This window comes from Lolium rigidum, chromosome 7 (genome assembly GCF_022539505.1).
Source record: "Lolium rigidum isolate FL_2022 chromosome 7, APGP_CSIRO_Lrig_0.1, whole genome shotgun sequence".
Taxonomy (NCBI): Eukaryota; Viridiplantae; Streptophyta; class Magnoliopsida; order Poales; family Poaceae; genus Lolium; species Lolium rigidum.
In genome coordinates this window covers 53,400,091-53,412,658 of record NC_061514.1, presented here as the reverse complement: position 1 = coordinate 53,412,658, position 12,568 = coordinate 53,400,091, and the positions used below count along the sequence as shown (strand labels likewise).

General features: G+C 46.4%; 2 protein-coding genes across 2 annotated transcripts; one reads left to right on the top strand and one right to left on the bottom strand.

Moving 5' to 3' along the window:
• The first annotated feature begins 4,072 nt into the window (after positions 1-4,072).
• LOC124673785 (vacuolar-sorting receptor 7-like) lies at positions 4,073-6,864 on the top strand. The gene is made up of 5 exons (XM_047209825.1): positions 4,073-5,316; positions 5,489-5,572; positions 5,678-5,986; positions 6,073-6,308; positions 6,389-6,864. The coding sequence occupies exons 1-5, from the start codon at positions 4,155-4,157 to the stop codon at positions 6,491-6,493; spliced, it is 1,896 nt and encodes a 631-aa protein (XP_047065781.1). The 5' UTR covers positions 4,073-4,154; the 3' UTR covers positions 6,494-6,864.
• Positions 6,802-12,465, bottom strand: LOC124673784 (multiple RNA-binding domain-containing protein 1-like). The gene is made up of 15 exons (XM_047209824.1): positions 12,412-12,465; positions 12,192-12,302; positions 11,695-11,809; positions 10,717-11,573; positions 10,482-10,613; positions 10,246-10,332; positions 10,034-10,151; positions 9,486-9,809; positions 9,230-9,294; positions 8,424-8,595; positions 8,180-8,284; positions 7,990-8,091; positions 7,698-7,871; positions 7,296-7,427; positions 6,802-7,212 (listed from the first exon to the last, which is right to left on the bottom strand). Coding segments are annotated over exons 1-15 (2,661 nt in total). The 5' UTR covers positions 12,414-12,465; the 3' UTR covers positions 6,802-7,047.
• Positions 12,466-12,568: the final 103 nt, after the last annotated feature.

The following is a 12,568-nucleotide window of genomic DNA, read 5'->3' as shown; positions in this document are numbered from 1 at the left end:
CGGCGCCGTAAAAAGAGCTTGATACGCGTACGAAGACGCGTCCGTTGGGAACCCCAAGAGGAAGGTGTGATGCGTACAGCGGCAAGTTTTCCTCAGCAAGAAACCAAGGTTTATCGAACCAAGTAGGAGCCAAGAAGCACGTTGAAGGTTGATGGCGGCGAGATGTAGTGCGGCGCAACACCGGGATTCCGGTGCCAACGTGGAACCCGCACAACACAACCAAAGTACTTTGCCCCAACGAAACAGCTGAGGTTGTCAATCTCACCGGCTTGCCGTAACAAAGGATTAGATGTATAGTGTGGATGATGATTGTTTGCAGAGAACAAGTAAAGAACAAGTATTGCAAGTAGATTGTATTTCAGATGTAAAGAATGGACCGGGGTCTACAGCTCACTAGTGGTGTCTCTCCCATAAGATAAATAACATGTTGGGTGAACAAATTACAGCTTGGGCAATTGACAAATAGAGAGGGCATGACCATGCACATACATGATATGATGAGTATAGTGAGATTTAATTGGGCATTACGACAAAGTACATAGACCGCTATCCAAGCATGCATCTATGCCTAAAAAGTCCACCTTCAGGTTATCATCCGAACCCCTTCCAGTATTAAGTTGAAAACAACATACAATTGCATTAAGTATGGTGCGTAATGTAATCAATAACTACATCCTTGGACATAGCATCAATGTTTTATCCCTAGTGGCAAGAGCACATCCATAACCTTAGAGGTTTCTGTCACTCCCCCAGATTCACGGAGACATGAACCCACTATCGAGCATAAATACTCCCTCTTGGAGTTAAGAGTAAAAACTTGGCCGTAGCCTCTACTAATAACGGAGAGCATGCAAGATCATAAACAACACATAGATATAAATTGATAATCAACATAACATAGTATTCTCTATCCATCGGATCCCAACAAACACAACATATAGCATTACATATAGATGATCTTGATCATGTTAGGCAGCTCACAAGATCCGACAATGAAGCACATAAGGAGAAGACAACCATCTAGCTACTGCTATGGACCCATAGTCCAGGGGTAGACTACTCACTCATCACTCCAGAGGCGACCATGGCGGTGAAGAGTCCTCCGGGAGATGATTCCCCTCTCCGGCAGGGTGCCGGAGGCGATCTCCTGAATCCCCCGAGATGGGATTGGCGGCGGCGGCATCTCTGGAAGGTTTTCCGTATCGTGGCTCTCGCATCGGGGGTTTCGCGACGAAGGCTATTTGTAGGCGGAAGGGCAGGTCAAGGGGCGTCACGAGGGGCCCACACAGTAGGCCGGCGCGGCCAGGGCTTGGGCCGCGCCGCCCTGTTGTGTGGCCACCTCGTGGCCCCACTTCGTCTCCTCTTCGGTCTTCTGGAAGCTTCGTGTGAAAATAGGCCCCTGGGCGTTGATTTCGTCCAATTCCGAGAATATTTCCTTACTAGGATTTCTGAAACCAAAAACAGCAGAAAACAAGAATCGGCTCTTCGGCATCTCGTTAATAGGTTAGTGCCGGAAAATGCATAAATATGACATAAAGTATGCATAAAACATGTAGATATCATCAATAATGTGGCATGGAACATAAGAAATTATCGATACGTCGGAGACGTATCGATGGGTATTGTGATCCGGATTGGGCAAGTTGCCTAGATGACCGTAGATCCACCTTAGGTTTTTGTGTCTTCGTGGGTGGGAACTTGGTATGATGGAGAAGAAGCATGTTGTTGTGTCCAGGTCGACTACTGAGGCAGAATATAGTTATTGGTCAAGGACTAAGTGAGATGTTGTGGACAAGGAATTTACTTGAAGAATTCAAGATATTGAAGACTAGTCGTGTGAATGTGTGGTGTGATAACAAATCAGCAATCAACATAACAAACAATCCAGTGCAGCATGATATAACAGAACATGTGGAGATAGACATGTTTTTCATCAAAGAAAAACTAGATGTTGGGATTATCAAGATAGAGCATGTGAGTTCAAGACAACAAATTGCAGACTGTTTGACTAAAGGATTGGACTAAGGAATGCATCCCAGCATGTGTCAAGATGAGAATAATAGATATCTATCACCCCGCTTGATGGGGAGTGTTTTATGTGAGACCCATATGGCCCCGGCCCATATAAGCCATGTATATAAGGCAAGTATGTGTGACCTAAAGAAAGTAATGGAGAGAGAGAACGAGTTGCTCCCTGTGTAGCCGCCAGAACACACAAGAGCAGGTTTGCCTCCCCTGCTCAACAGAATTATGCTCTGAAAATATTTCAAATCCGAGCTCATCCACAAGCGGATGCATAGTAGATATTTGCACCAACCAAGCGAGCAGACAACACACACATAGTTGCATGGCATTGATGTCGACCAAAGCCAACACCAAGGCATCATATAAAGGCCCCATTACTTGCAACACACAGTTGCACACCACATCTTTTCACATTCCATCGACCAAAGCACCAAGTCAGCCAAGAACAACAACAATCAACAATCATCAACAAGAACACCAAACTATCACCAGGAAAAATCCCAAAAGTAGTAGATTCATACGCACACCAAAGTTTGAGAAGCAACTAGGAGAAGCAAGCCTACCACAAGAAGGTGGGAAACCAACATCCAGAAGAGCACACCAAGGCCAATCAAGCAAGATCTAGGAGCTGAAGTGAGGTATAACCCGCTATCATGGAACATATCTTATGGGACCTGATTCAAAAAACTTTAAAGCATATGTACAAATGAGATACAACATCAAACAAAGTTTGTTCAGTTGTTTTTAACATCATTTGGTAATAAACCAAATTATGTTGGCAACCAAAATAGCATATATATAGTTAAATCACTAAGTCTCTGCATATTCTCTGCACCACTCGCTCATACCAGTAACGCTTATCTTGTTGCCTTCTCCGCTAATTGTCATCAATAAAACCCACCCAGCAATACTCGCATGGTCACTTTAGGTGAGTTTGATTGATCACCAACATGTTTCCCTTGCCCACAGAAAAAGTTTCTCTGCATCGCACACTTCTTAAAGCAACCCACAGAATGTAGGAGGCATGGTCGATTCGTATGTTTCTCTAAGGAGGGAGATATGGCGGGAGCTCACGCCCGTCTGTGAAAACAGGTAAGCGGCGCCATCTTCTCCACGGGGTCTTCTTCCTCTACGTCTTCCTCGTCCGATGGCCAAAGCATTGTGAGTAACATCGAACCCTACGTATGGTAGATTAGATCCGTTAGAAGTTTAGTTCTGCTAGATTAGATGTTAAAAGAATATCAGATTCTCACGAGCCCATGTTCAGTTAGGTAACACTTGTAAACCGTGTGGTGCAGACCAAAATAAAAATCCAGAGTCACTCTCATGTGTTGTCAGATTGTGCTTGAAGCGAAATAACACTAAGTTGACTTGGTGTTCTCTAACATGATGCACGGTTCCAGACTGGAAGAATATTATCCACACTGGCAGAGACACCGAATTTCTCAAATATGGCTTGATTATCATGGGCTAGCTAGTACTTGTATGATCGCCGAGTAAAAGCATGTGGCCTGATGACTGAAACAAACATGCGCGAGTTGTTCTTGGCACGTCTGATCCAACCTACACGCCCAGTTGCGATCATCATTGTCATCACCCGCTGACTGACCCCAACCGGAGCTTCTTGGTTACACCCCTCCAATGTCAGTGTCACAACTCTCGTTGGATCACAAAAAAGATTGAAAAATGGAATTGGTCAGAGCATAATTAGCACGTCACGGTGTGTTGCTGCGCAAAGCAAGCAATGTCACACCTCTCGTATGGTTTTGTTCTATCAAAGGAAAAAAAAAACTTGTGGGCAAGACCTGCAGCCGGTCAATCTGAAATTGCAAAATTGTAAACATCATCCTGTACAGCGACACCGCGAGGAAAAAATCAACATTTGAACACTTTTTAGGACCCCAATTTGCAGTCTACGCCCAAATTTCCCCCAGAAATGTTCTTATTCCCGTCACAGAAAAGGACGTCTGAATAATTAAGCCATTAAAAAATCAGAGTTTCGTTAGTCTCCTCCTCCCTGTCCAACTTACGTACATGTCGTCTCCACTACGTTCCCCGTTTTAACCACCCTACTGCGAAAAATTCCAAGAACGCGCAGCAAGGGACCGAGCCAGAGAGACATCCCGAGAATGGCGATGCAAGGAAGGAGGCTCGCGGCCGTGTTGTGTCTCGTTCTAGCCACGGCGAGCGTGGCGTCGGCCCGGTTCATCGTGGAGAAGAACAGCGTGAAGGTGGTGTCGCCGCACTCGCTCCGGGGCCGCCACGAGGCCGCGATCGCCAACTACGGCGTCCCGGACTACGGCGGCACGCTGACCGGCGTGGTGCTGTACCCGGCCGACGCGAAGCTGGCGAACGGGTGCAAGCCTTTCGACGCGGCGGCGCCGTTCAAGTCGCGGTCCGGTCGCCCCGTGGTGCTCCTGGTGGACCGCGGCGGCTGCTTCTTCGCGCTCAAGACGTGGAACGCGCAGCAGGCGGGCGCGGCGGCGGTGCTGGTGGCGGACAGCGTCGAGGAGCCGCTGCTGACGATGGACACGCCCGAGGAGGAGACCCCCGACATGGCCTTCCTCGCCAACATCACCGCCCCCTCGGCGCTCATCACGAAGACCTTCGGCGACGCCCTCCGCGCCGCCGCCTCCAAGAACGGCGACGAGGAGGTGGTGGTGCGGCTCGACTGGCGCGAGTCGATGCCGAACCCGGACGACCGGGTGGAGTACGAGTTCTGGACCAACAGCAACGACGAGTGCGGCCCGCGGTGCGACGAGCAGGCGGCGTTCGTGTCGGCGTTCCGCGGCCACGCGCAGCTGCTGGAGAAGGCCGGCGACGCGCTCTTCACCCCGCACTACATCACCTGGTTCTGCCCGTCCCAGTTCGCCGGCACGCGGCAGTGCGCGTCGCAGTGCATCAACCACGGCCGGTACTGCGCGCCGGACCCGGAGGGGGACCTGGGGGCCGGGTACGAGGGCAAGGACGTGGTGTTGGAGAACCTCCGGCAGCTGTGCGTGCACCGCGTGGCCAACGCCCGGAACGCGTCGTGGGTGTGGTGGGACTTCGTCACCGACTACCGCGTCCGGTGCTCCATGAAGGAGAGGAAGTACTCGCGGGAGTGCGCCGAGGAGGTGGTGGCGTCGCTGGGCCTGCCGGCGGAGATGATCGCCGAGTGCATGGGCGACCCCGAGGCCGACGTCGACAACGACGTGCTCAAGACGGAGCAGATCGTGCAGGTCGGGCAGGGGAACCGTGGGGACGTCACCATCTTGCCCACGCTCGTCATCAACAATGTGCAGTACCGCGGTACGAATTCCATACGAGTTTCTTGCAAAATTCCACCTCCAGCTATGGCACTGAACTTGTGGATCAGACAGCTCATTTCAGAACTCAAGCAGATGTTGCTGATCATTGCTTTCTCCTAATTTCAAGAGCAATCTCTGCTTCTGTCTGAAACTAATCGTGTTCTTGTGCGCAGGGAAACTGGAGAGCACGGCCGTTCTGAAGGCGATCTGCGCCGGATACAAGGAGACCACCGAGCCCCGTGTCTGCTTGACGCAAGGTCTGCAACCTCACCTCACACACGAGGAAGCCATCCCTGATGGATTGCTTCAGTTCAATGCTAACCACTGATCACAAACTCAAAACCTTTGCGATTACATCACAGATATGGAAACCGACGAGTGCCTGAAGAACAACGGCGGCTGCTGGCGCGACGAGAAGACCAACGTCACCGCCTGCAAGGACACGTACCGGGGGCGGACCTGCGAGTGCCCGGTGGTGGACGGCGTGCAGTACGAAGGGGACGGGTACAAGGAGTGCAAGGCCGTCGGGCCGGGGCGGTGCGCGGTGGACAACGGCGGGTGCTGGAAGGACACCAGGCACGGCAAGACCTTCTCCGCCTGCGCGGGCTCCGAGTCGCTCAGCGGGTGCAAGTGCCCGCCGGGGTTCAGGGGCGACGGCATCACCTGCGAAGGTGCGTCCGGCTCCTCCTTCGCTTCTCCTCCATCCTACTCCTTTGCATTCGCAGCTTCCCACTGACGGCGTTCATGGCGGTTGCAGACGTGGACGAGTGCGGCGAGAAGCTCTCCTGCTCCTGCCCGCACTGCTCCTGCCGGAACACCTGGGGCGGCCACCACTGCAGGTGCAAGGGCGACGACCTCGTCTACATCAAGGACCAGGACACCTGCGTGGCGAAGAACACGTCGTCGCTCGGGTGGACGGTGGTGCTGCTGGTGCTCGCGTGCCTCGTCGGCGCCGGAGCCGCCGGGTTCGCCTTCTACAAGTACAGGCTCAGGGTAAGGATCGGAGGCATAGGCAGCCTCCTCCTCCTCCATCTCAAACTTTCTTGGCTGACGATATATAAAATTTCTCGCAGTCGTACATGGATTCAGAGGTAGCGGCGATCATGTCGCAGTACATGCCTCTCGAGAGCCACAGCAGCGAGAACCGGCCACTGAGGGAGGAGGCTCAGGAAGCATAGGCTGGTCTGGTTCAAGCAATTCGCGCTAGCTATGAATTTTTCAAGATTTCCGACAGGTCGTGTACATGACAGAAACATAATATAGCTTTACCTGACAGGCAGGAGCTCTTTCCATTTTTCTGCCTGGCACATTTGTAGAGAAAGGTGAGGGATAGGTCATAATATTTTGATACGATGCACCAAACACAGATGGCATAGCACATACTAGTGACGAGCCTGGCACATTTTGCTGTATAAAATTCTACTACACTGCATACAAGAATAGCTGCGGCTTGTAAAGGTGGATGATAGAACTGAACAAGTAGCTGTTTCTGATTTTGTGGCAACAATCTTTTAAATGGGCTTTGGAACGCAGTGTGATTCAGTTTGTACATAAGAGTTGCTGCATTGCCTTTTTTGTTTCTTGAGGACTTAAACACCAAGACAGGATAAAAGTGAAAAAAGCTTGGACAGACGAGAAAACAACAACAAAAAAGGCTTTGCCTTGAACGAGTGATACTATCATACAAAGTGATAAAAAATTTGCTGCCTCGTGATAGCTCCATCGAACGGTATTACTCTACTATCCTTGAAAACTTGACAGAGCCTTCGTCCATCAGACTAGTTTGTTTCCTCTTCTTGGACATCCTCTGGAAACCGCTCTGTTCATCCACGAACTGAGCGGCAGTTCTTGCCCTCAACTCTTCAAGGGTCTCTCCCTCTTTTGCCCGCTCAATCACCTGAAGCGAACGCAAGAGAGTCAGTAATATGCAGTTGGTTCATGCATCATAGGGCGCTAGCTTGAAGGAGAAAGGTTTCATACCAGGTGTCTGCCGTAAAGATGGGTGCTCGCAAGGGCTTGCAGGGCGTTCTGTGCCTCTTGCTTCGTGACGAATTCAACAAAAGCAAAACCCCTGTGACTTCCAAACTTCATAGGCAGCCTGAGGCTTTTGAGCTGAAATTATATTCATCAATGTAACTCATTAGACTTCAGGAAGAATATAATCATTAATCAAACAAATTGGCTCTTTCTTGGGTAAATCAAAGAGAACATAAAAATTAACAACTCCTCGTGTTAAAATATATTCTTTTTGTGAGAGTTCAAATATTTTTGACCATGATATATTCTTGCATTTTCTACGAGACTGAATCCCCATCCATGGAGACTCCTTTGTTCTCATCTGGGTTTTTCAATAAATTTCAATAACAAAAGGAGGATATTCACCTGGCCAAATGGACTAAATAATTGCCTCAAATCCTTTTCAGTCGCTTCGAATGCTACATTTCGCACAAGAAGTTTTGTTGAACTCTTATCCTTTTCATTTTTCTTCGCACTCTGACCATCCTTTCTCCCATGGCACAGTTGCAAGATCAGAGCATGCCCATCCAAAACTGTCCCCTATTAACACAAAAATCATTTAGCATGCTGAATATATGTATGGCCACATTAACATAATATACAGGAAAAAAGTACGAGAGGGAAAGATGACTCTGACAGGAAGGTCCCGCAGGAATACCTGTAGATCTTTGCACACACTTGTTGCAGTTTCAACTGAATCAAACTCAACGAAGCCAAATCCCATCGAAACATTCTTGCCTTTCTTAATATGTTTTTTCACCTAAACAATGACTCAAAAAAAGGATGGGTAAGAGTTAAGAGAGTGGGACATGCAATAATGCATTCGATATTCATAAGGATATCCATACCGTTGCACTTTTAAGACTCCCGGTTTTCAATTTTGTACTGAAATGCTGCTTTAAGGATTCATCTGTAGTCTTGAAATTCAAATTCTTGACAAATACAGATCGAGACTGCAATGAATAATGGTATATTACTAAGATTTGTAACAGTCCAAGTATAAGTGATGTAGCCAAAAGCAAACACAAAACTGTTCTGTCATAAACTGTATATAATAATAATTTGAAAGGCCAAGTTAGAGAAAGAGCAAACCTCCACCCTATCAGGATCAATCTCCTCAGCACTCACTCCTTCCACAGTTTGATCTACAATAGCTTTTGTAATAATCCTCTCACCAATGGTATTCATTTCCTCCTCTTCCACGTGTGTTGAGGTAGGAGATAAAATATTGTCAGGTGCCCATTCCAAATACAGTGGAGTATCCCTGTAGTACAAAAGAAAGACTATTATGAGATATAGACCATTGTAGATTCATATAACAAGATAAGAGCATTTTTTGACAGAAATGTCAGAAGCCACCACTGGCAAATAAAACTAAAAAGCAGTAAAATGGAAAAAGGACTATAAGTCAGCAGGAAGTTGTAATCAGCAAAAAGTAATCCCCATGCTAATATCCAGTATACAAGTATCAGGTATGAGTCCAATAAATAAAAGGCAACACTTATTGCGTTGATGTTGATAATTGCAATCTATAGCAGTGGTGTAAAGTGGCACGAAAGTATTTTAATAGCAGAACAGCAGAAGCTGATATATTTTTTACCTTTCAGGAATATAAAAATAAAAGAAAACCTTCCTAATTGAAGTAAACAAGGCTGCGGCCTCAAGTCAAGGTGAGAACATCAGACATGAAAGATGAAACTACTGATGCATATATTTCACTGAATTACAAAAGGCAAATATGTCAACCCGTCATGTATTACTTCAATTAAATGCAATTATTACCTTAATTAACAACAGTAGTTTATACAGATCTCAATCAAGTGAAGTGATCAAGACAGAGCGCAGAAGTTTATCTAAGAAATAGCAACGAATTAACTGTCACCACTACAGAAACTTACTTGTATCGTGTGTACAGCAATTTTTTGAAAGCGTGACGAGCTTCTGTTGCTTCAACAAAGACTACCTGAGACAACCAAAAGAAAATTTTAAGACAAACCAATGAAGTCAAGGGGCATTGTCTGTAGTGCAGGTAATGAAGCCCGCTTGCAAACTCTGAGAGCAAATGATATACAGCCATGAATAGCTCCAAAAGGCAATATCACAACCAGCATGACAACAAATAGAGGAACAACACAAGCAAAATGTAGAACATACCAAGGCAAATACTCTTGTTGGAGGGAGAATGATTTTATCCAAACTTCCATGTTTCTGAAACATCGCAGCGAGATCTTCTTCAGAAGAATTAAATGGCAAGTTTTTTACCAGTATTACATGGTTGCTTCTTTTCAACTTCTCGTTTCTTTTGGAAGTATTTTCTTCCAAGGCAGCAACATTAACTCCAGACCTAGCCAGATGCTTCTTGGTCTCCGCAATGACATGTGTCTCACCAAGAGCGATACGGACAGCAAGGTCATCCGCTTCCCTATGAAGTAACTCACTCTTACTTATACCATTCTTCCTTGCTATATTCTCAACAACCTAAGTACAAACACAATTGCTTCAATCAGTTTGCATACAAGATCCGATGGAAATTTTCAAAATTCAACAACATTAGCAACTTATAAAGGAATAGCAAAAAACATATTTGACATCAATATCATGTGATCATTACAGTTTGTCTCAACAAAAACAAATAAACAGCATGTAGAGTTGGCACACATAAAGATCAGTAAATCAGTGTCAAGGCTAGAAGATAACCATACAGTATCTTGACGCATATAAAAGCTGTTCCATGCTCTGGTATCCCCACCAATTTCAGAAGCTTTCTTTTGTTCCAACTTTTGCTGCTTCAGACTCATTTTCTCGTCGACAACAAAATGACTAGACCATGACAATTACGAGTAAACGAATTAAACATTATTCGCATAGCAAAAACCCAACAAATAAACAACACAAAATGGACTTAATTTCTTACTCAAACGGCTTATTATTTAGTGGTTTAGCAGCCTTTACACGTAATAGTCGCCCCTGAAAACTGAAGTTGTCTAATTCACCTAGTGCCCTGCAAAGAAAATATCAAGGTGTGACGCAACATGCAATAAGGAAACTAAATTTGTAGAGCAAATGATTATAGGATCTCTTGTAAGCTGAGCTGTCAAAAAATAAGAATATCCTTCTGAATCAGACATGCTAAAGTTGTTAACCAAATACCTGACTGCTGAGTCTGGAAGGCTAAAAAGCACATAACCTCTGCCTGTTGAGAGCTTAGTGGTTTTATCGACAACAATATGTGCCTGCTCAACATCACCATACTGGCTGCATAGCTCAACCAGATCATCTTCACTGAAACCATAAACAACAATATGCTTGTAAGAAAAGGTAAACAGTTATATCTTGAATATAATACATAAAGGTTGATCTGAAGTAGTAACAGGTAAGAACATACGTAGTTGCATATGAAAGATTGCAGATATATAAACGGCCAGTCTCCAGTGCCAGCTTCTTTTCATCAGTAGCTGAAGCGGCTTCAACATCTTCTGTTTCTTGATTGGCGTGTTTTTCATCTTTTTGTTGGGTGTCAATATGTTCACCGTCTTGGTTGTCAGGATCTTCCACCTCTTCCATGTCACTAACTTCCATGGGTGCTTTCTTATCTACATTATTCTTCTGGTTCAGATTACCCTTCTGATCCACCACCTGACCCCTTTCATTTGCATCAACTAATTCATTAGATGGTTCTTCATCATCAGAACTGCTACCCAACTGATCACCAGAATCTTCATCATCAGATTCGGAATCTGACCAGTTTTTTCTAATTTTACTCTTCAAGAAGTCCACATCGCTTATATTGTTGTCTTGTTTACTTCCAGATTGTAGCTTTTCCGAAGCATCTTTTGAGGGAAAATCATTTATTATTTTCTCCTCAAAATCATCTTCAGAAGATGAATCATTGTCAGAAGATGAATCGTTTCCAGAGACTGCAGCAGTACTCTTCAGAAGCTTCTTAGCTACTAGGGTGTTATCTTTGTCAGCAACATCAAGGGTGCCTGTTGTGTCATTTGCCCACATCTTTGCTTTAGAACGGGGCTGCATAACTTGAAGAAACTCTTCGAACTTGGGATCATTAGCTAAACTGCCTTTAGAACCCCCCGCATCAACAGATGTTCCTTTGCCTTTGGAACTTTTCAGCGGTGTGTTAGCATCCACAGTTTCCGCCTTATCTTTACTGTTATATTCAGGCTTCTTCAAGGAATGACGGCTCCAAGGGCGAGGAGCATCAGGGTCACCAATCTTACGAGCAACCTGTCACACAACAGATTATTTATGGGCATGTGCGTTCCATCGCCTACAGCAATATGCATCCAATAGATACAATCCCAAAGAGGGGAAAGAAAGGCTGAAGCCCGTTGAGAAAGTAAAGTACCTCACATGTGATCTTAGAAGTGTCAATGTATGTGTTGTTGAAATACTTGAGAGCCTCCGCTGCCTCTTCATTGGTTCTGAAACCAATAAATGCAAGATGCCTGCTCTTTCCATCCCTACAGAGAAGCAACACCATTCAAGTCTTTGCACTTCAACTATAATTTCTCCAAAAAGCAAGTTACACATCGTCTGGTACAAATCAGGTCAATCTTGTATGTTTATTGTGGAGGAGTAGGGCATAATGAGGCCAGCCCAGGTTTGAACAATGCAGGAAAGGTTTGGATTCTCTCGTCTAAATGAAACTACCTTTCTATAGCAACTGTTCATAAGTTCATCCTTGTGCAGAAATATAATGTGTTCCGTGAGAAGGAACATAATATATAGTCGTCTGATTATCTATTCCCCGGTTCCTCTAAGCAAACACATACTACGGTTAAACTGGCACATAAGCAGCAAGCAATGACCCCAATGTGTAATGAGTAGGCGGCGCGCGCTTACTTGGTTCGGATGACCTTGGCGTCGGTCACCTCGCCCTTCCGAGAGAAAACCTCCCGCAGCCGCTTCTCGTCGGCGCCCTTGGGCAGGTTCTTCACGCACAGCCGCGACGACCTGCGCAGCATCAACCACGCGAATTCAAACACCAAGAGGCGAAACAGCAGCGAGACGCGGTAGGGCAAGCAGTTCAGCAAGCTGATAGCGCGAAGAGGCAGAGACTCACATGGCGTCCACCGGCGAGGGCGACCGTGCTGCTGCGTCGGCGAGTTGGGGGCGGTTGTAGGGCTTGGGCGGTGAGGCGGCTGAGCAGTGGGTTTTGGATTCGGTGGCGGTGGCGGTGGCAATGGCGGCCGGCGGCGGTGGCAGGGAAGGGTTGCGCT